General features: G+C 43.3%; 1 protein-coding gene across 14 annotated transcripts in view; it reads left to right on the top strand.

Moving 5' to 3' along the window:
- Nucleotides 1-24,473, top strand: part of fbrsl1 (fibrosin-like 1) — a 318,377-nt gene that overhangs the window by 140,081 nt on the left and 153,823 nt on the right. For 10 of the 14 annotated variants that reach the window (XM_035995470.1, XM_035995454.1, XM_035995460.1 and 7 more), the window contains 2 exons: nucleotides 18,451-18,552; nucleotides 23,898-23,933. In XM_035995470.1, the coding sequence (XP_035851363.1) occupies nucleotides 18,451-18,552; nucleotides 23,898-23,933 (138 nt within the window). The remainder of the gene's footprint in view (nucleotides 1-18,450; nucleotides 18,553-23,897; nucleotides 23,934-24,473) is intronic. The other 4 variants (XM_035995465.1, XM_035995447.1, XM_035995451.1 and 1 more) reach the window with 1 other exon arrangement.

Here is a 24,473-nt window from a genome sequence, read left to right as displayed (position 1 = left end):
AGTCCAATTCACTTTAATCTGAGCTGTATTCTGTGCCTTATCCGCAACACTATGTGTACTGTGCTGCTCTTCAGCACAAAGCTGACGTTAAGCTGTCTAATTAGGCTCATACCTGTTTCACCTTGCACCACTTCCTTTGTGTATGCAGAGATATGCAAAAATTCGATCAGTAAATGTTCTCTGTTTCACGTTAACTTATACAACCAGACCAATACCATCATTTCACAGATGAGAATTAGCTTATAGCTAACTCTGGTACTGCTAAGGAACTGTGCATTGTCCCTTTAAACACATTTGATTCTTTGCTTAAACCATTCAGTAGTTCTTAATGTGACTAAATTAAAAATGTGCCTTGAATAGATAGATTCCATTAATTGGCATAGTGGTGGTATTTGTCTTAAAGATACAGCACAAGTCTATTGTGGTTCATGAGATAATGTGATATTTTGCTTTGGAAATACCCCTCTGTGTCCTCATTTTGGTCAGGTCATCACATCTGCCTTCAATAGAAGGCCTCTGTTGTCAAAGACTGCACCTCAGGTAACAAATACAATTGCAGTAATCATACACATGTATCCTCAGTGAAAACGTGGCCATTGTGTTTGCTAAACAGAACACAACTGTGTGCATAATTGTGCCCAGATGGTGTCCTCTTGTGCGTTTTGATTGCCATAAGATGTCACAATCCAAGTTACTTAGCTCAACAGTGAAATGCAAGACAGACATGTTCTCTGGCCTTGCAGCTGCTGCAATATAAAACCATGGAGAAAGAATGAAAGAGAGTGGAGGAAAGCCTTTCCATCCCTGGAAGGTCACATAGACAGGCAAATTGACTATATCTCCTATCTTTGTGGCAATGGTTCTAGCAGAAATTCATTGAACAGCAGTGTAATAGAAATCACAGAGAGGTAATGCTGGAGGTAGAGGGGGAGTCTTTTGGGAGTCGTTTTCCTCATACTACTGCCGGCCTATAGAGTTATGTGATTTGGCCTCATTGTCTCCCTCCCTTTGATGAAATTCAATATGTAGACGTATTGTAAAGTGGTTCTAAGCTTTAAGATGGCCGCTGGGTGTCTCCAAAAGTGGGTGAGTATCTAGCAACAACTAGTCATGAGAGTGTGTGCATCTGTGTCATACCTGGGGTAAAGTGCCAATACAGTTGTGTGTTTTTGAAATGTATTCACATCATGTTACTTTCTTGGGGTCCTGATGCATCTAGAATGCATAAACCATCAGTACTGGACTCAGAAAAAAACATATTCATAGTCATCCGTTAGGTGAGTGCCGGTATTAGGCCTGTGACTTGGCCGTGTTGCAGCTGAGTGTTAAGCAGCAATCCAGGGTTGTTTGATTGTTGACATAGCACAGCCCAGGTAAATGTCAAGCAGAATCAGACTTCCTCGTCGTTCAGCCCTTTCCTTTCACCACCGCTTTGGTATTGATTTAAGGCCAAATGTGGTCTCTATAGATAGAGGCCTGGCCAGCTGGCAGGTGGGGTTAGCTGTGATTTGAATAAAAGATAATCCTAGTTCAACAGCACCAGAAAGGGGGCAGATCAATCACACTCCAGCGTCTGAAACACAATTGTCTAAACATATTGCAGTAGGCATGTACATGATAATAGATCATATTACTAGAGGTGTTAGTTTTGGTCCATAAACATTCCCATTTACATTATTTTGTTCTACCTCTGCTGCTAATCTTCTTGCCTTGTGTAGTTCAAATGTCGGACCAACATATATTTATTTTCAATAATCATGCGTTTAAGTTCAGGCTAGGATATTAATTGTACACAGTTGTGTCATCAGCATAGCAGTGGACATGAATTTTGAGAGAAGTTACTGTGTAGCTTTTATTATCACTTACTGTATTTATTTTCACAGAAAAGCCAAATAAAAAAATTGCAGCACCCCGTTTACTAAGGCTCAGTCCATAGTGGCCGGGTTTGAGTCCAACCTGTGGCCCTTTCCTGCATGTTGTCCCCCTTCTCTCTCTCCCCCCTTTCCTGTCTTCAGCTATCCTATCAAATAAAGGCCAGCAAGCCCAAAAAATGATTAAAAAAGCTAATAAAACAGCTGTGCAGGAGAGGACAGAACCCCAGGTGAGACCTAAAGGTAGAATGTAAATAGTGAATAGCAAGGGTGCACTAAAGTCCATGTCAAAATACTGTGAGGTCATGCACTATAGAAAAACGCATCCTTAATTAACAAATGTTTTCTTTTTCTTTACAGAATTATGAGTATGATATGGTCAACAGCCAGTTGTGCCCATGTCAAATAGTAGTGAAGCTGAATCAATAGCAATATAAACATCACAGACCAATTTGTGTTAATTTAGGTTTACAGAAAACTGTCCGAATAAGTTGTTTAAATTTGTATGGTTTCAAGTTCTGATTCTTTTAAGTATTTTGGATTCTTGAGATCAGTTTAATTCTGAAGGACTCTCCAAACTAAGTGTTGCTTTTGGATAATGGCTAAGTTGCCATTTAATGCTGCAAGTTGGCATACTAATCTTTAATATGCACATTTTTTTCTTATATTTGCATGATGATCCTGACTCCTGCTACCTCCCTGAGTGTGTGTTTTGACTGATTGAGAGCCCTTATTAACAGTAGAGCGAGAGGATCAGGAGCTTTGTGGCCTCCTTTAGGAGTGCCGGTTGTTTGGGTTGCAGTTGTACCGTCTAGTGAACACATTCTCCTCCGCCATACTCCAGGCCTCCCTCCCAGCTCCTGGGCCAGGCCCAGCTTTTGAAGGCTAGCTGTTGAGATTCAGCAGACAGACGCCTCCTCTGGGGAGCTGACATCATTAGAGCGGAGAGCAGATCCCAGCTCCTCTTCAGCTTCAGCGAGGGAAAGAGAGAGTGATGGAGAGAGAAAGAATGGAGGGCGAGTTTAAGCAGTGCAAGGTCAAGATCGTGGCACAATTACCCTGGCAGTGCTGTGCCCTGGGAAGCCAAAGCCCCTGACTTCTCACCCTGCCAAGGTCGCCCGGGCCGCTCCTCAAGACAATTAGCCTCCCAATATCCTCCTGTCATTTCCACATTCACCGCTGACCTCCCTTTCTGTATTCATCCTCCTCCTTTTTCTGCTAGGTAGTTCATCTGCTGCGAGCCTGTAGCAGTCATTTCTACATACTGTAAGGCCAACTACACACTGGCGTGGCGTTTCTGTTGTGTGTCAGTTGCATGGCGGCTGCGTGGCGTTTTCTATGTCTTTACACACCAGAAACGTGTCTGACGCGGCGCTGCTGCTGCTAGCCTTGTCTGTACACATGGATGTTTCCCATTGATAAAATGCACTCAAGCAGTAGTATACTTCATGTTAAACATAAATATATACTGATCTGATTACAGCAAAGACAACGTCGGCAGTATTGACGGCAAAATAGGCTACAGAATATTTCTTGCCTGGAAACGCTAGAAATAAGGCGTCGGTCCTATTTCTAGCATGCACGTGTTTTCGGCGCAGCATGTCACGCAGGCAGTGTGCAAGCTCTAACCTGTTAACATGGGAGCCGAAATAAAAACGGACACGGTACGCAGCTGACACGCTCACGCAGCCAGTGTGTAGCCGGCCTAACGCATAAGTGTTGCTGCTGAAAGAAGGGCACGGCGAGCACATGCAGAGATAAACACAACAATGAGACAGCGCGTGATGAATGTGGGTCATCTTTGGTTTTCCTCATGTCCTTAATATAAGATGTGATGACCACAGCAGCATTTTAAGGTAGCCTGTGCTGTGTTGAAGAAAAAAGTGGGTAGCCATTAACAAATGAGAATGGACTACAAAGTATTTTTCCATGTTGAGGTTGTTGTCGAACGACACAAAATCTTCAGGGCTAAGAGTTTCAAAATAAATCATCCAAGGCCATCCAAATCTGTTAGACACAAGACAGATGTGTTGTATAAAAACAATTGAAAAAACGGAAAATTCTTTACATGTTTTCACTTCAGCAATCGCCAATTCTCCTTGGAAGATTTTTGTCCATCCAGGGGAAAAAACTAACCATTACATGTTTGTCTGTTGCAATTGTTTAATTAGAAATTTGCACTTTCAGTAATAGCAGTGCTGGTGATTCTTCCCGGGAATGCGGCCTTAGACAGTCAGTTCTCAATGCTGCAATAATGCAAAGGCTTTCATTCGTGGACCATAGGCTTAATCACCATTGTGTTGCCTCATTCGGCGATAGATAGTGACTTAACGAGACATTTATTTAAATAAAAACCTTCAATCTTATTACTTTAACACATAATTCTTATAGCACAATATCATTCAGGTGGGAAACAGCATGTGGCATCACTCAGTCCCACAACAAGAATCGGCCTACTCATCGGAGATTAAGCCACCATTTAATTAAGTCATGTTAACTTCCTGCACTTTGAAGTGCCACAGATTTACCATTGGACTTTGTTTATCCCCTGGACTATTCCATGTGTTCCCAGTCATTGGGGGGGGGATACAGGAGGCAGCTTTATCTGAGGGGCCTTGCCAATTAGAATCAACATTATTAAATTAGTATTATCCCCATTAACACAATGGACATGATCCTCTTCTACCAACTGCATCCTCATTTTATGTAGTGACAAGCAGCGTCTGTCAGATCATTGAATGTTGTGAATATGCTAGCACACACACACACACACACACACACACACACACACACACACACACACAGTGCACACATAATAGTGCACAGGCACTGGCAGATAGCGAGGCTCAAATCCCCACACATGACAGCGTTTTGAGGGATCATATAGATGCAAATGCAGCCATGTAATTGCACAAGCAGTAGATCTGCGCTCCCAAGGCTGGATGCTGTCATGTCAACGGCTGATTCCATCTGCTTTTCATCGTTTCTTTTTTTTTTTTTTTTTTTTTTTTCCCAAGACCTGATTTCCATACCAACGCAAAGCTGTAGAATTCTCTCATCTTATCTGCTCTTCTCCTTCCTTCTCCCCCTCCTCCTCGATCTCCTCCACCAACCTATCTCTTCTGGTCCAAGCTGGAGTGATGGAAATGACAGCAAAGAGGCAGATGTCACAGCCAAACACCCAAAATGACAGGGAGGAGGCCTCCTGCGTAGTTTATTTTCTCTCCTTCCGTCTCCTCTCCTCTTCTGAATGTTCCAACTATCCTTGCTTCATTTCTTCCATATCTGACGTGCACTGAACTCCTTTAAAGTGCCCATATTATGAAAAAATCACTTTTTCTGGGATTTGGGGTGTTATGTTGTGTCTCTGGTGCTTCCACACACATACAAACTTTGAAAAAAATCCATCCATGCTGTTTAGAGTGAGATACGGTTTCTGAATGTGTCCTGCCTTCAGTCTCTGGGTGAGCTGGTCTAAATCGGCACGGCTTGTGACGTCACAAGCCGAAACAAGCAGGCTAACCGCAACCATTAGCTCGTAGCGCTAGCATGCTAACGCTAGCATGCTAACGCTAGCATGCTACCTCGTTCTCAGTAGCAAAACACTGCTACAACACACACAAGTTCACCATAATCTACAAAAGAACTACTTACATGTGCGCCCTCATTTAGAAGTCTCCCAGCTAATCCTGCCTTGTAACTGACCGAAGTTGTAGAAACAGCCTTTCTTTTACTGTCTATGGAGCTAGCTAGCTGACATGATCTACATCTGAGCTACTGGGCATGTGCAGTGCAATCAAAGATAGTACAGAAGAAGAAGAAGAAAAGAGGTCTCACTCTGTAGCTAAAACAGAGACCAGGTGAAAAGAGGATCTGCAGCAGTGAGAGAGAGCGGCGCAGTACAACAAAAATATGGTGTTTTTTGAAAATTAAACCATGTAAACCTATTCTGGTACAACCTTAAAATACAATTATGAACCTGAAAATGAGCATAATATGGCTGCTTTAAGTGTGCACATTGCAGTCTTGTGAGGGAGAATGAATCAATCCTTCCACCCCCACCTTCAGTCTCTTCCATTCTTTCTTTCTCCTGTATTTTCTCTCTCTGTCTTCTCACTGTCTCTCCTGACCTCCCATTATTCTCAGCAGCCTTCATATTTCTGCATGTCAGGTGTGTGAGCTGAATGCTTTCTGCATCTGGGATTAGAGGGATTTAAAACATTCCTTATGCAGGCCTGCATATGGAGATAGATAAAAACCACTGTGACGGCAGTGTGATGCGCTACCAATCTAACAATTTGCTGCAAGTCAAAAGAGCAATGATCCTGTGCTTGGGAAAAGGGACTTGGCTAGCAGGGATTGTGAGGAGGACAACTGTGCCAAGACAGTTTTGTCTGTGCTCATTACTATGATTTGAGTGAGTGTTACATTGCGCTTGCGTATGTAAACCACCTGATTTTCTTTTTGTGTTTGGTAGTCATGTCTACTTTTTCCCATTGCATTCCACATTTGAGAAATGCATTTGGAAATCAGTTAAATTCTTTTGGAGGGAAAGCAACCCTAATTTGCAATTTCACCTCCGCCATAATATGGCACTTCAATCCACACTGCGTCTAGAACATAATATTGGACATTATGGAGGGGGTTATCTTTTTGGAGAGGGAAAATCTGCTGTGTACCACCTCTTTGAAGGGCTGTTCATAAGACTGACATGACACTGTCATAACCATGACATTGCACCTGTCATGAAGTATTCACATATCTTTATAACTGTTATCATTCAGTGTCATTTATGTTCATGACAGGTGTCATGTCAGGGTTACGACAGTGTCATGTCAGTCCATGTACTCCCCTTCAAATAGTGTTACCATCTTTTGTTGTAAAATATTGTGATAATGGGAAAAGGAAAATTACAAAATTAGATATGTTGATTACAAATGGTTGTTGAAGATACATTCATCTTTACGTGTGATTATTTGCTCCCTTGTGTTTTTTATTAACATTTTGTAAATATAAGTAACATACGCTGAAAACAACATAATACATCAGAAAATAAATGTGAAAATGAAAGAAATTAAGTAATCTAATATTTATGTTTTCTGAATGGTCAAAACAGCTTGCAGGCAGCACTGGCTGACGATACTCTACGCTAAATACTACATGGAATCATTTTGCCCACAAATCTATTCTGCAAAATGAAGTTGTGTACAGAAAGTTTAGACAACACCCATTTCAGTAGATCTTTTTCACAGCATGTATTTTGACTTTTCATAGCAGTTAAAGCACAGGTGGAACTAACATTAATGATGGATCTTCTCCTAGTTATCCATCAATTGTAAGCCTGCATGCTCAGGGCCAATACTGTAACCATAGACAGTAAATATTAACTGAAACACATAAATGGAATGCAGCTATTATTAGTGTTATCAATAACACCTGTGCTTTTTCTGGCACGTGTCGAGATGACAGGTGTGAAAAATGTCTATTGTCTGAAATGGAAGAAACAGGGCTGCCTCATTGTATGTTGGGAGGGCGGAGACAACGACATCATTCTTTTTGGGTTGAATTCCTTCTCAAACTCTGTGGCATTTTTATGTGAACCACGTTTTGGGAGTTTGCAGGAAAACAGCAGATATCAGATTTTTCACATCACTACCACCACCACCGCCTTTATCAAGGTGAGATCACTACTTAAGCAAGAAGCCAAAGACAGTTAGAGAAGTTGTTGGCATGTTAACATTAAATAGTTGCTAACATACTACAGGTTAACATACTAGTGGTTGTGCTAGTTAACATGCTAACACCAGCATGTTAATAGCCAATAGCTGTTGTAGCTATGGCTAGCTATACTTGGGGATATATACAATGTCCATTACATATACAGTAGATACACACGTCATAGTACGTATGCATGTATACAGTATGTGTAGTATATGCAAATGCACACACATGTAATGTATCAAAGTATTGTAGCACATACAGCATACTGTATGCATTCATCTCTGTGTATGTGCTGGAATATATATGTGTATATATATATATATATATATATATATATATATATATATATATATAGTATGCCAGCACACACACTTCAACTCCCCTACCTCTCCCTCCCCTCCTTTATCCAACACATAACACTTACTCCAAAATTCACTGGCAGTGTGTGCTGTGCAGGCATGAGATAACGTCCCAGAAGTTTTTCAAGGGCAGGACGGGTGCTCAGACATCAGAGGGAAGCCGCGTCGAGCCGAAGCTGATTCATTACATGTGTTGCATCTGCTTCCTATTAAAAAGCCCAGAGCACTCTGGCTGTCTCTAGTTCTCACTCTCTGACTGCAAACTACCTCCTGACTCCTCGGCTAGACCTCATCTCTCTAAAAAAACAAACTGTTTCTGTCTCATAAAATCTCCCCATTTTCAGCTCCTCACTAATAAGTCTTACAGATTGACTGTAACATGCAGTCCGAAGTTCAATCACTACGAGAGTCTCTAAGGTTGATACAACTATATTAGGATCAGAGCTGTCCATACATGCACGACCTATATAGAATAATATTTTTATTTTACCATTCTGTGCAAGGAAAGTGTAAAATTGAATTCAGTGTTTAACCTAGAATTCTTTTCTTGTTAGCATGGAAAACAACATTCAGAACCAGGCCTGCTGTCAGGGGGGGGGGTCAAAGGGTACAGCTGACCCCTGCCCAAGGGGCCCCATGCAAAGGATAGTGATGCTGGAGGGTGTGGATGAGGGGCCTAATTTTCACTTTGTTTCATAGTGAGCTAGGAGCTAACTTAGCACATTGGGTGCCCAATGATCTCTTTGCATTGTTTTTCTGTTGTACAAGTTTCTGCAGTTGTCTTCATGAGCTGTCTTGGCTAACGTTGCTCATGCTAACTAGATCCTGATAGATATGTTGGCGTGGCTAATGCTATCAGACAGTTTTATATCACAGATGTTTGGGCGGCAGTAGCTCAGTCGCGGACATGGCTTGGGAACTAGAGGGTCGCCGGTTAAAGTCCCTGCATAGACCAAGTATGGAGCAGCTGGAAAGGTGCAAGTTAATCTCCTGGGCGCTACCGAGGTGCACTTAAGCAAAGCACCGGGGCAACTGGGGGCGCCTAATCATGCATGGGCAGCCCCCTCGCTCTGAAATCTCTCCATACATAATGCATGTGTATAGGTCCTGGTAGTGCCTGTGTTCCACTTCCGGGATTGCTCCATTGCCGCCAGGAATTCCGCCGGATGTCCCTCTTTTCGGCCGGATGTCCGTTATCTTCCTCTTTCTTTGTGTTGTAATTTAACCTCTGGTGGATTTCTGAGGACTATGGTTAACTGCTCCTCAGATCTCTGCAGGGTAAATCCCGACAGCTAGCTAGACTATCTGTCCAATCTGAGTTTTCTGTTGCACGACTAAAACAACCTTTGAACGTACACATGTTCCACCAAAACGGGGCTATTTTGCATATACACAGTGTGGCCCTGTCCGGCGCCTAGCACCGCCCAAGACGATTGTGATTGGTTTAAAGAAATGCCAATAAACCAGAGCATGTTTTTCTCCTATCCCAGAATGCTGTGTGGACTAGCCAGACCACCGCAGAGCTGTGGAGGAAGGTCTGGCTATGCGAGACTAGATGCTAAGTAAAAGGAAATGTCTGAGAGCACTGACATGTTTATTCTGGGCAATACATATCTTGATCACAATTCTTTAATAACCAAGGTAAATAGATCATTATATAAAATATAAGCCATAATATAAAGAAATAATAAAGCAATAGCATATTGATTAGGAAACACGGCACGATTTTACTCAGACATTCCATTAAAGAGCCATTTTCTTACCTGATTGAAGAACACAGTCTAAAGCTAGACCGATTGGAAGTTTCAGACAGTTCTTCATCTAGCATTTTTTTAATCACTTGCTCATTTCCTTTACCCCGCAATCTCATCTTCAGTGTTTTAATTATGTCACGGTGAATGATAGCTACTTTTAAGGGGTGTGTGTTTGGTGGACTTGTTAAAGGGGCCTTTTTGCGGCTCGTACGTCGTCTTGAGCTGATAATTATTTCAGATTACATTAGAGGAAATTAAACATTTTTTAAAGTACGTGTGAGGGTGACAAAGTTATCAAGTGTAGTCGCAGGAGAGAGTGTGAATGTTGCACTTCCAAAAACTGTAATTCCTTCGACTGCTAATAAGATCATTTTTAAGTGTTAAAAAATAATTAATGGTATTACAGCAGTTGAGCAGAACTGGAGTCTTTAGTACATGGATCAGTGGTACACTGTAGTGACCAATAAATACAATCATTTGTGGTGAGGTTTAAGAAAATTAAAATGTAAGAAAGTCGTTCCTTATCATCATTTATACCAACATGATGTGTGAAGTGTTCAAATTAGGGTTTGGCCATAACCCTATCATTTTCCTGATAATAGTCTCAATGTTTTTTTTATGATTCTAATACCTGTCAGGTTTTTTTGTTTTACATGATCTGGATTTTCTGATTATTTACAGAGAGCAGTATTCTCTTTGATATTTAGCCAACTTGTGAGTTGAAGTTGTGAAAATCTGTGTGTGTAGTCAGACATTCTGTCTTTTCGAAATCTGTCTGGACTGCTGATCTGTCCCACCAACAGACTCTTATCAGCTGATAAGAGTGTTTACGCCAGCGTTATCTCTGTCCATTTAAGCGTTATGGAGTTAAGAGTCATAACTGATAAAGCCTTTCCACACAAAACTGTTGCAGAATCTGTGATGGATGCAGCATACCTGGAGTTATTATGGCTGCGTCTTGAGCAGTGCGTAACACTTTAACATGCATGTAGGGCGCACATTTTATCTACCACTTTCAGACATCAGAAAGATACAATCAATAATTTAGTTAAAGTTTTGCTTCTGTCATTTAAAAAAGGCATATTTCAGTTTGAATTATTTAGTTCCATCTTGATGCTTTCTTGAAAGACATGGTGATTTATTTGGAAGTATTTTACATTGTTCCATCATTGTAATTACTTCTAACCTGATTCAATATAAGCTAATATTACCACTGTTGGTAACGTGCCAATCATAGGGAGCACCATACAGCAGCAGTCACTCATTTGGACCTTTACCAGTAAACTAATATAATTCAATTATTTATATTCTATATTTATATAGTGATATAGTTCACATCAGTGGCATGCCTCTGTGTAATGGCTATGGAATTCCAATGAGGTCCTCGAGTTGTGTGTAAACAACATTCATTATGAAAGAATGTGGTTTTAGGCCTGTGCAAAGAGCTATCATGCATAATATAGTCATTTGAAATTAACATGCATGCAACACATTCAAATGATCATTTTTTTGTTTTTTTAACACTGCAGCAGCTATTTAGGGGTTGAGAATATACACATATTTGTCTTTTTTGCCACCCCTCCCCAATACCTTGAAAATAATGATTGAAAGGTCTGCTGAGATAATTACAGCATTGAGAGGTACAGCAGCGCACACTTGAAAATGAATACATGAATAAATCATCTCTCAATCTCCAAAAGGTTTTGCTGACCACCAAGTGCAAATGTGGCACTTCCAGTGGCATGTACCACAACCTGAAGTTTGAATGTGCCCTCTTTTTTGAAAGCCAAAGTGAACTTTGACTTGCAAATAATCATGTCGAGTTGAAAAAAAAAATTCAGGTACAACCTCCAAAGTGAACGCCATTTGAATTTTTCTTGTTAGCATGCATACATCTATTGCAAAATGCACTCACTGCTTTCAACGCTAATAGTGTACACAGAAATCAAAGCTGTGCATTTCTTGCAGAGCAACAAGAGAGGAGGAAGATCTGCATAATGTTGGCTCCAGCAATGAAGAGCAAAACGCAAATCCACAGCCGCGCTCTCTTGCTTTCCTTCCAATAACATCATTACCATTTTGACATCATCGGCCTAATTGTTGTTGGTAGCTCTGAGAAATGCTTGCCTGGTGGTGGGAGTCATGGTGGGGGATCGCGGAGGGGAGGGGGGTGCTGGGGTGTTTCTGCTGTAAGGCCTTGTGCTTATCAGTGCAGGGCAGATACTGTTCCTATGGTCCTAGTTGACAGGTGTGTGTGTGTGTGTGTGTGTGTGTGTGTGTGTTGGTTGCGGTTGTCAGTGAACCCCCGGGACAGGTGCTGAGGGATGGGTTCGTATTTGGGAGCAGGTGCACCCCTCCTCCTCTCTTGCCTTGTTCCCTCACTCCCCCAGGGGGCATATGGTGAGAGTGATTGGAGAGACCTGGGGCCCACAGGGACTGCTCCTCTCCCCAGTTCATCTGTTCCAGACGGGGCCCTGCGGGACACCCAGGCTCTGCTGAGGTCTCCGTTGGCTGGGAATCAGGCCGAGTAAGCGGCTCCGCTTTCAGGTTGAGTGCTTTGTTATAGTGTTGGGCGGTCACGCTGGCCACCCCAGTTAGCTTTACACCGTGTAGCATTGTACACGGCAATGTTGTGCGCAGGACACATGCCGAACGGACAATAGGTCACGCCGTCTAATTTATTTGTTGTAAGTGTTGCTTTTAATCTGCCAACTCTTGTTGTGTCCTGGTGCCATTGCTTGGAATAGAAACGCCATCTTGCTGAGATTTCACAGGCTCATATTTGTGAACCAGCTTACAAATGTGATGTAGTTCTGAGTGCACTAGGAGAGAGAGTTACGGGGGCATTGCAGGCCTTGTATAATATGTGTACCTCTTTTATGTGGTCATTTATTATAAGGCGAGCTCAATGAATAATGTATGATTAAAAGGCTTAATGGATACACTGGGACTCGTCAAAATAAAAGCAAAAATCCATTTGCTCTCCCTGTAGTAAATCCACTAGCTTGTCCTTGGGCTAATTTCCAACTTGGGACTTGGTGGGGGAGTGAGTGCATGTCTTGATAGCAATTTTAAGGGAGGGAGGTGTTGGTTGTGCTGTAAAGTGTGTGTGTGTGAGAGAGAGGGAGAGAGAGAGAGAGAGAGAGAGAGAGAGAGAGAGAGAGAGGAAAAGTGAAATGGGACATGGATGAGGAACAAAGCCAGGACCCCCTCTTTTTCTTGATGCCTCCCTCCTTCATCTCACCCTATTCCAGACCCTCTCTTTGTCTCCTTCCCTCTCTCTCCATCTTATAGCTCCTTCCCCCTGCCTCCGAGCAGCTGCCACTTCTGAGCCTGAAGAAAATGAAGGCAGATGAATCAATTTGGCCTGTGGCCCTAAAGTGCACTTGTCTGCACCCCAGCCTGGGCGGGGGGGATAATGAGCCGGTAGATTGAGCCGGTGCCAGAGCCCGGCACTGAGCGCCGAGGTGCCGGAGCCCGCCGCACCACAAGGCCCCACTCACATACACACACACATACATACACATACTACTGATGCCTCCCTAAGCAGCGGTAGCAGCCTGTCGCTAGGTTAATGGGGGTGAGGGTCCTTTGCGCAGGACACTTTTCAGAACAAATTAGAGGAAGGATCTGTATCCGTCCTCTTCAGCCCTCCCTCTTCCTGTATTGCCCCTCGTCTTCTCCCCGCCTTGTGCATGGGAAGCCCGGAGAGCAGATTGGAGCGTGGTAGTGCAGAGGAGAAGAGCATCAAGGCAGCTAGAAATCAAGGGGCGGGTAATGGGGCAAGGTCCAAGATCCCAGGGTAATGAGGATTGACACTGGGACAAGGCTGAGGCACAGCCTCCCTGAGCGCTGTTGACAGGTGACGGCAGGCTAGGGAGAGATGAGGCAGAGTGAGAGGAGCTGGAGCGAGGAGAGGAAAAGTGAGGTCAGGACTAACAGCTTCTCTTATTCAAGGAGGAAAAATGTGGGAGACCGCGCAGCCATCCATTGCCCCCCGAAACACCCCTACAAGGTGAAGGAGGCTGGATCAAAGGAGCAGGACAACAAAGCATCACCCGCCAGCCTCTAGCCAGCACCCTGCTGACAGGCTGCAGATTGATCGACACTGTGAGGAAGAGTGAAAATAAAAGGAAAGTTAGCCAAGCCTAGCGTGAACCGATGTGAACCACTGTTGTCTCCATCGATGCCTTGACTAGCCCTTTCTAAGCAGGCGGGCTTTGTGACTTCACCCAGGGTTAGAGTAGCATAAATGAGCAGACCCAAGTCAGCACTATTCAACTTGGGGGGGAATTAAGATGCTAGAGGGCCCTTTGAAGATAATTAAAGAGCACAGAGCGGCAGCCTCCAGAGAGGGACTGCAGACATGTTCAATACCGAGACTAATGGAGCTAATTTCCAGTACATTATTCATGTAAAACACAGGCCCTTACTTAGCTATGTTTTTCTACCTCTGTCGTCTTTAGTCAAACTGCCCACACACACACACACACACACACACACACACACACACACACACACACACACACACACAGATTAACCACATTCACTTGCTGCTTCAACCTTATTAACCTTGTCCCAATACTGCATGGGTCAAACCTTCAATATAAACAAACTTAAAAAACTATAACTCCTTAAAACAGCCAGGTGGCCAAGAACTCCTCCCTCAGAAAATGAACTCAAGCATAGTGGAAAGGCTATTATAACCTTGAACTGTGTTACCACTTGCAACCAATCACATCTCAGTAGAGACCAGTAGCCCCACCCTCAAGCTCACTAACTTGTCCTTTAACATTAATGAGTACACACAAAAAAAGAAAACACAACACATGAAAGCTGTACAGTTGGGAGCTTAGGGCCAATTAAACACCTCCCCAGACAGGAAATTAGTCCCTGCCTTAATCACAGGCAGTCAGCGTTGCCAATCTTTTGTCAGAGTTGGTGAATTCCTGCCTAGATCAATTGCTCTCCTGTCCCGTTGAACAGCGGCTCGGGGAATGGTCCTTGCACGCTTCATCATTAACCTAGGCGGCTAATTAGACGCTGTGCTCTGATCAATAGCCAAGTTGATTGCTGACTGGGTAATGACGCCGCAGGCCCTGGAGAAGACGGAAACACTTTGGGCACCTTCAGGAATTTGTCAGCAACACTGATTCTGGGTAAACAAAGTAATCAACGGCTGTACTTGACGGCGACGTGACGCCAACTGTACCTTAACACTCTGTCTCTGCCTCCATGCCTGCCTGCCTGCCTGCCTGCCAAGGAGGATTGCTCTATGTGTGCTCTCCTTGAGAGAGGGAAATCAAAAAGGCCACCATCTATTTTAAGATTCAAGCAGTGATTAGGCTGACAGCTAGTCGAGCGCGAGCGAGAGAGGCAGAGGGAGAGGCGGGTAGAGGTGGAAGTCAAACCTGATTAGGCCCACCTGCCAGGTTTCTCTTGCTTCCATCTCTACACCCTGATTGCTTGGCGGCAGCTCCCTCCTCCTCTGCGCCACACTCACCCCACCCCGTCCTGTCACTGTTGACCTCAGCGCACTGCTAATGCCCCTTGGCCAATCAGCATGTTTGCCCTGGTGGCGGCAGGGTAATTAAATGGGAATTGTGTCTACTTGGCATGTGAGCTAGTGGGCACGAGGGTAGACAAACACTCTCTCTCTCTGCCGCCTTGCCTCTCTCCCTCTTTCCCAGCCAGGTGGTAGCGTACAGGACCTGTCAGATTAGCTGATGACCCTTTTAATCCTGGCCCAGCCGGGGGCCATAATTGATATTTACAGGGAAAGGTTAATTGTAGCAGTGATCTGCTTAAATTACAGTGGATATCAGGAGAATGGGGCCAGCCACTGTGTGTGCCACCAGGGGAGCGGCTACATGCAAACTGCTAGTCAAATGGATTACACCCCGCGGCCATCGCCACTGTACTCCAAGGTGGGGAAGCAGCTCGGGACATTGTGATTGGCTGGTGCTGCACCAGCACATAGTCTTCCTTGCTGAGCTCGCCAACCTCCCATCTGGCTGGGAATTTGAATGCATGCCAACTGTGGGTCTTGATGGCCTGCAATAAACCAAGCCATCCAGGTTTGTATTAGGGTTACCATGATGTGGGTGCATTTAAGCTGCTGATGGCTAATATTTTTTGCCAGTATTAGATTTATTTTAATTTTAACTTTTTCATGACAGGAAAACAGCAGAAATAAAATTAAAACAAATGCATAATCTTTTTTTCTCAGAAATGTAAGCACACAATAAACAACCCTTGAGTGTGTATGTGTGTTTGTGTCATATGAGCACACTAACATTATTGTATGTGCAAAACACAGTCAGGGAGCAAATTCTATCTTACCTGAGTTGGGCAAATTGGTGGGGTTATAGTAAATTTAAGAAAAATGCTAAAAAAAAAAAAAAAATCTGTCCTTTAAACCAGTCAAATTTAACAAAGTTCCCAAAAAAATCAACTGAATTTGGTAGACCGTCACAGTTGGGATAAGTACATAGTTGCTGCTGTGTTCCTGTTGCTGGCTGGTATGACTAGCAATAGTGGGTCGAGGTTTGGGGTTGCAGGTGTTTTTGCTACAGCCAGTTCTACTTTGCATTTAGCCAAAGCACAAACTGACACAGAGCTGTGAGTCACCACACCCATTTTACGTTTCCCTCAGGTTAAGAATAGAAGGACCATGGCCCATTGAAAGTCAGTTGAAGCCATTGTTTTTATGCTGTATTGTTATGCACAGATGTCTAACTTGTGGAGTTGGAAGATCCAAGTGAGTGACAGAAAATAAGATGACATCATTCTGGAAATTTCATTTGTGTCCCCTGGTTGAAACATCATTGTCCTATTGTTTTGCTGTGTGATTTATTGCGGTTCCTGAAGTTTTGATATAAAATGGATAATTCTGGTCCGCAGTGGTTGCATCAAGGTTGAAGTTCTTGTAGTTTAACACAAACCTGTTGATGTGTGAGAGGTGAACAAGAAAGCTAATTAATTCCCTGATTTTAAAAAACGTTGTGTTGGTGGACGGAATAAGATTTAATTCAAATAGTGGGATAGCATACAACTATTCAATTATAGATAATTAATATTAGCCACTTTTCCACTGATTTAATGAATCATCAGTAGAAAAAGAATGGTAGATTAGATTCAACTTTATTGTCATTGTGCAGAGTACAAGTACAAAGACAACGAAAAGCAGTTTGCGTCCAATGCAGAAATGCAAAAAAAAGCAGAAAAGTGCAATGTGATATTCAAGTATAGACAGGTGGTGCATAGGCAGGACAATAAATATAGTGCAGTGTTATAAGAGCAGAATAAATATGGCTATGTAATATGAACAGTGTATGAACAACATGTACAGATATGTGCAATGTAGTAGCAGGGACATTATACTAGTAGTAAGAATAATATAGATATATGCAGTGTATTAGCAGAATATATAATAAGAAAAACTGAATAAATATTGATATTCTGTATGAACCATATAGACATATGTACAGTATGTACAGCTATGTGCAGTGTGCTAACATTATAAGAATAGTAAGAATAAGTATGTGCAGGATGAATAGTATGAAGAGCAGTAGAATATCGCTATGTATAGGTGTAATTACAGTATGTACATTTGTAAATAAATAAATAGAACAGTATGGGTGGGATAGGGTAGTGCAAATTGTAAAAAGAACTGTACTGGTGTTATTGCATTTTTGTTCTTTTCTCATATAGTACCATTGTGTGTTTTTTAAAAGCCAACTCATATTTATTTAGACTAATTACGGACTGTCTAACCATTGATGCTTCCAAAATATTTATGCACACAATAATTTTTTCACACCTCAGTTATTGTGTTACCTCATGATCGCAGGCAAGTCCATATGTGACTAAACCATTAAAGAGACTCTACAATTGTGCATTGAAAATTTTGGGCAAAAGGCCAACCAGACCACATCATTGTCACGTCCTGAGACATCTGAACATGTTAAGATTTGACAACTACATTGCATTTGCAAATTGCAATCTCTCTGTGACATGGTGCAACCATTACAGGCCAATGGATTGTCCACTAGAAACACAATTGCAGGGAACTGTAAAATATCCTTCAGAAAAACCTCTTTTGGCCAGACATAATTTTCTATTGAGGGAGCTAAGGCATGGAATGAGCTGCCCATTGAGCTAAAAGCAATACAAAATAATTAGCTTTTTAAAATTAAACTGAAGACATTTTTAATTGATAATCAGACCTGTAGTCACACATAGAGGTGGGACGGCGTGGGGTGGTGTATGGGCGGGGAGGGTGGGGGGGTTGGATACAGATGTAGGTGTCTTGTATGTTTATGTGCTTTATGTATTTTAATTGTGGCAGTGTTTAATGTTTGTTTTCATGACTGTTTAAAAGCTCTTCTAGGGACGGGCATTGGAAATTAGCAATATCTATAAATGCTATGATGCTGTACATTGGAGATTTGTTGCACAAATGTCCATGTCTAAGCATCTGTCCCTATTCAACTAAACATGACATGCAAAATGAAAAACATTTTAAATCTTTCTTCTTGCCATTTTATGAAAGTAATGAGCCACTCACACACAGTGATTTACAGTTATATCAGAGTGGCTTTTAGGATTATGCTTCATGCCTCTCAAATGTCTGAAAAGTAACTGCCTCTCAGGGTAGATTGGTAGTTGTGAACATAGTGGTTTGGATTGTGACCTAAGGACGTGATTTGAAGATGTCCTCTTTCTTTCTTGTGGCCCCTGCAGATCAAACCTTTAGTGCTACGTCCGGTCAAACTCAGCGAGGACGAGACGGTGCAGGAGCTCAGCCGACCGCACAGGAGCAACTCCAAGGAGCAGCTCAGCGAGGTGAGTCCTTGGACAAGACCTTTCCCCTTTCCGCCGACCTCCTATAGTGAGCCAGGCTATCCGCTTTCACAGGCCAAGGCAGGGGACCCCTGAGGTGGAGTATAGCGGGCGGGCGGGCGGGCGGCGGCAACATGGAGGCAGAGATCAGAGAGCAGCTGGCGCAGTAGCTCCTGCTGTTTTCAGCTATCACCTCATAAATTCCCTGTGCGTTGGGGGGATAAGACTGGCTGGCTGGCAGCACATAGACAAGAAATGATTAGGCCGGTCACACAGCATCACCTTGTTGGCCTGGCATTATTTAAAGCATGCCGCGGTTAAATGTAGACATGACTTAACGCAGTTTAGCCAGGTGTGGGCTGATCTCGCCGACCCCAGAATGGAATGAGTTAAAGGAACTGTTCCAATTATCGCTGCGCTGGCATCCATATGCCAGCCCATTTAGAGGATGAGTAGGTGGCAAAGGCGAATGGAGGCCAGGCATTGGTTCAGCGTAAGGGATGAAATAATGCAATTTAGATACAGGGGAAGTAATGAGAATTCATGCAAAATCCCAAGCGGCTCATTTTAAATGAATGTAGAAATATGCTTCCTAACTAATGCCTGTCAAGCAGACCTCCCAAACCTACCGAAATTCAATCAGACTGTTCATTTAGCTGACGAAAGCAGCAGGAGGATGAGGAGAGAGAAAGAAGAGGAAGGAAATGTGCAGCTCTTTTTCCAGCAGGGGTAAAATGATGGAAGGAAAAAGATTTTAATGGACTTATTAAATACATTGTTTTAAGCTATTCAGCATTCCAATTGAAAATCCAGCTGATAAAAAAACAAAAATCATCTAGTCAAATTTTTTCCATCCTCATCCTCTTATTTGTCTTGTGCACTGCCCCCCCTCTTCCCCTCGTACTGTTTCTCTTGAATTTGTGTAAAAGGCTGTCTTTTAATGAAAAAGTCAGGGGGAAGGGGCGGGCTTGTCAGATAAAAGAGCGAAGCCGGTTGACAGCTCTGACAGGGATATACGACAAGCACAGAGAAGCAGGGGGGCACGGATGAGGGTGGGGGGTGGTAGAGTGGGGGTGGTGGTGATTGCAGCGATGGATGTGGGGGCACTGTTGAAAATTGCGTGCTGTAATCGTCGACGGTGTTAGATGTGGCATGTCTCTCTAATCTGCTGCCAAATACATGGTGCACAGACGCTGATCATTGGCATCCATATCTATCCATCTCCCTCTCTCCCTCCGCCTGTCTGTACCTCTCTCTTCCTCTTTTCTTTACCTCTCTCCTCCTCTTTCTGTCTGTCTGTCTGTCTGTCTGTCTGTCCGTCTGTCCCTCTCTCTGCTAGCCTCTGATTCAGGCTAGCATCAACCTTAGCGCATTGTCCAATCAATAGCGTAGTATTCCATTTCTGTGGCATTTCCATGGGCCAATCAGAACGTTGATCTTGTCTGCTACGTGAAGTCCGCTTAAAGACATCCTCTACCTTTGACCATGGCGAATGGGTCTAGCTCTTCTTTTGCTAGCAAACACTAACATGCATTGTTAATCATGTTTGGAGGTTACAGTGCGCCACTTTATTTGCTCAGGGTAAAGCGAATTACACCAGAATGTTCGTCCATGGCATGCAAGAGTTTGCCTTGAGCCAAGTTTGATTACCTGCAGCTTGAGCAAATAAAATGCCACAGCAGCCACTGACTTACACAACAACGCAACGTAAATAAAAGCACAGGCTGTTTAAGGCCGCCTTCCTGATTTGTAATATTAGCTAAACTAGCTAGCATTAGCTATCTTCATGGCATTTCTCAACTCATTGGTGGAAAAGTAAGTAAGTACTGTACTTAAGCAAATTTGAGGTACTTGTACTTTACTTGAGTATTTCTGTTTTCTGCTACTTTATACTTGTACTCCCCTTCATCTCAGAGGCAAATATGGTACTTTTTACTGCACTACATTCATCTACCAGCTATAGTTACTAGTTACTTTGCAGATTTAGATTAACAATACAAAATGTAATCAATAAATAAATGATGATAGGGGGATATATTCAAATTAGCTCCACTTTTAGCAACTGCAACACTAAAGTGATGGTCACATTAATGCATCAATAATTATAATTCAATAATATATATTATTCTGAAATGGGGCCATTTTGCATAATGATCATAATCAAATATTTTGATGCTACCAGCTTATATCAGGTGCCCCCCCCCCCCCCCCCCACCTGGTTGTTGTTGCATATCTTGACATCTTTTTCACTACTCTAAAGTTTGCAGGTCTGTGATACACACAGAGAGACTCCTACACCAACACCGTGTCACTGTCTCTTCTATATTTTTTATCGTTTCAGCTCCATGAAGTCTCTTCCACCGCACTGAGAGCACTGCTAATTTTCGTAAAACGCGCTCCACCACATCAAAGTGGCTCCCCGGCTTTAAGAGCTCTTAACTAATGATGCCGCGTCTGCAACGAGTAAAATGGATTTCTCTTGTCTTACCGCCAACGGAAATGGAGACAAATGCGACATGTGGACGCGCCCGCCTGTAAAAACATGCATCAATTTGGGAGCAGGGGGTAAAAAAAAAAAAACTGCAGGGGATGTTGTTTGTTCATTGCCATGGTTGGGTCTTTATCTGTTTATTTTGACTAGGTAATTGTGCCTGCGGTGCAGCGGGGCCCCGGCACTAAGCCACACAAGGATTAGGGAAATATGGGGTGGCGGAGGGAGTGGGTTCCACTGCATCTGTGTCCTGCAGAGGAGAGGGCGGCAGTTGTGGTGCTGTCAGGGTCTCTAACACCCTCCTGTATCCACCTACACCCACCCACATGCACCCAAACCCACCCAGCTACCTAATCTGCCACAGAGGGCATACATGTTCACATCCTTTGCCTCATCATGCTCCATCGAGCTCTGATTGGCCCGCCTCTTGGCCTCCCTGCAAAGACAAAAACCAATAGTCTGGGTTGGGAGAAGATGGACTGGACCCTCCCCTCTTGTCGCCATGTTTTTCTTTTTTCTTTCCTTTATTTTTTTGTAAGGAGAGTGGAGGAGGGGGCATGGAAATGGGGAGAGGATTAGGGGGCGGATTTAGCAACATTTCTCTTCTCCAGGGCTGTTTAGTTAACCCTTAAATGCCGCCAGCATCCGCCCCATCCTTCTCGCCACCAACCACCATAACCACCACACACACACACACACACACACACACACACACACACACACACACACACACACACACACACACACACTTGTCCTCCTCCCTCCCCCACACTCCCTCTCTGGGGCGGGTTCTTAAATCCTTTTGAAGTCCTAAGCGCTGCAGAAATCCATTGAGAGCCATGTATAATGGCTTTTAAGAGAGAGTGTTTAGCTGGATGCCGACCCTATGGCTTATGAACCGCTGGCGTTTTAATGGATCCCCCCTTTCCCTCCCCTCTCTTCCTCCCTTCACCGGCACTAAATCCAATGGATTGTCCCTCATTATCATTTAAATAAGCCTCTCTTTCTGCTCAGAATGCTCCAAGTTGAATGAACTCTACATAGTAAGGCTAATTCCAAATGGCTTTGGCCTCCCGTCACCTATGCACATATGCACTCACACACAAACACATGCATATACACACACACAAACACACACACACACACACATACACATCTACGTGCACTCACAACATGCACACACACGGACAACAGACCACATTCTCACTGGAACACACTTTTGGCCCTTTTTATATGGACAGATTTTGCCTTCTGAGCAGTTCTTCCCCCCCCCCTTTCTCCTGGCCTCCTCTCTGGTCGCGGTAGTGAAGGGAGCAGAGAGGTTGAGCAGAGCGGGAACAGCCTTTTGATTCCCGTAGAGCCTGCTTTCCGGTTCACGGCGGGACTCCTCCCTAATCGTCACCGCAGGAGCTGTCCTGCGAATCAGAGGGGCACACAGGCGTTGATGAGGGCTAAGGCCTAGAGCAGGTGTGGGAGAGTGGATGAGGGTATTGGGAGGGTGCAAAACAAGGGAGGCAGTGGTGTTGAAGGTGTGGGGGAGGTCGCTTGGATTGAAGGTGGACCTATGGATGAAATTGGTCTAGCAGAAAAGTCCCCTCCAGAGACCAGGGGGGGAGAAATTGCCAATCTAGACAGAGGAATAAAAGAAGTGAGAAGTGGAAGTGGAGGGAGGGATTTGGAGATTGGTATTCTTGCTGGGCTCTGACAGACAGAGCCAGAGAACAGAACAAAAGCTAGCTTTTTCTGTCTCCATCCTGCTCTTGTTCAGCATTTAGAGGACTGCATTAGAAATCACAGGAGGAGTTTGATGGGCCCCAACACCTCCTTTAATGCATGAAGATAGACTTACCCTGAGTAAAAGGGCCTGATATAACATAATGAAGAATGGTTGGTTTAGTTCCAAAATGTTGCAGACACCATTTTTGTTTAAAAATAATATCCCACAAAATAAAGACAAAATTAAAAAACAACATCCAATGAAGGACAGTATAAGTGTTGATAGACAACATTTTATGTTCAGTTTGGATTGATAAATGTTTAATGATGAACATGACATAATGTCTTTTTGCCCATAAAGGATATAAAGCATTTTGGAAATGATATCTTGCCCGTTGATGCTTCTCTTATTCAATACTGTTTGTTTTGAGCGCAAAAACAAATACCTAGAAAATTAAAAGATGGAATAAGAAGAGAAGCCAATATCTTCGGCTAGGAGGGTACCTGAGCTGTTACTCACTCTCAAAACAACAATTTATCTATCAATTTATCTGCTGGTGCAAGTGATAGATTTACTCCCATGTGTCTGTCTGTCAGATGAAGGCACAGAAGCAAGTGAATTCAAACAAATAAATGACCTGCACTGCAACGCATTGTCTGTATTATAAAACCATTTGAGGCGTTAATAATTTGGTCTACCGGTAAAGATTAAAACCCAACATTAAACATAGAGTTGCCACATAATGTATCCCAGAGACTCAATCATGTGTTAGGTAAAGCATGCACACTTCACACTGTGCTTAAAAGGCATCTACACAGCCATAAAATAACTATTATGCACCATTTTAATTATAGTTTTACCAAATGATTAAGGATTTCCACAGTGTCTTTCTATGAAAACTCATATTAAGTCTCTCAGCTGGATGTGAGTGATTGTTTTTAGAGCGGGTGCCGCTCAGCTACCCCCATGGTGGAGGCCAGAATGGATGGGAGTGATGTGTGCGGGCGTGGGGGTACATGGCGGGGCGGGTAAAAGGTTAACGTGAATATTGATATTAAAGCGGCGCTGCTTCGTCATGTCTGTGTCAGCGAATGAAACGCTCCTTAAAGGTCATCCCTGTTCTCCTCTCTCTCCCTACAGAGTTCCACTCACTCGCTGTCAGGCCGCGGCTACTCGGTAAGTGGCATTTTCATGCTTCATAGCTTTACGGCAGAATTACAATCTCCAACGACCCGCTTTATGGCCCCGGCGCTCGACATTTTAATTATGTTAAATAGAGTAATGGAGAAATCATGATATTAGGGACATTAATTCTGGCTGACTGACTGATTAAATTGCAGGAAGGTGTCCTGCGCTACCTTGGCGAAAAGAGCCTCGTTTTATTGCCATCGATCAGCGCTGTTCGCCGGCACTGCAATTTGGCTGTCAAGAGTTTTATGTCTTCCTCCAGTGACTGTCAATGGAGGATCCTTTTGCTCACATACACTATATGACAATATCCCTAAAAGCCTCTTAAAGGCCCCCTGTATCTATGCAGTAAATACAATTTCACACCACTACCACAAATGCATGTACATTTACACCTTCAGGAGGATCCATAGCAGTTAAACATGTCTTATGATTTGTTGGAAGCAACTGACTGTACATTAATAAGAGTCAGTGAGATGGTTTCTGTCATAGACCATGTGTTGTTGAAGGTAAATGTGCCCGAGAGGA

Source organism: Sander lucioperca, chromosome 2, assembly GCF_008315115.2.
Source record: "Sander lucioperca isolate FBNREF2018 chromosome 2, SLUC_FBN_1.2, whole genome shotgun sequence".
NCBI classification, from domain to species: domain Eukaryota; kingdom Metazoa; phylum Chordata; class Actinopteri; order Perciformes; family Percidae; genus Sander; species Sander lucioperca.
The sequence above is the reverse complement of the archived record's forward strand: the minus strand, read 5'-3'. Positions and strand labels throughout refer to the sequence as shown.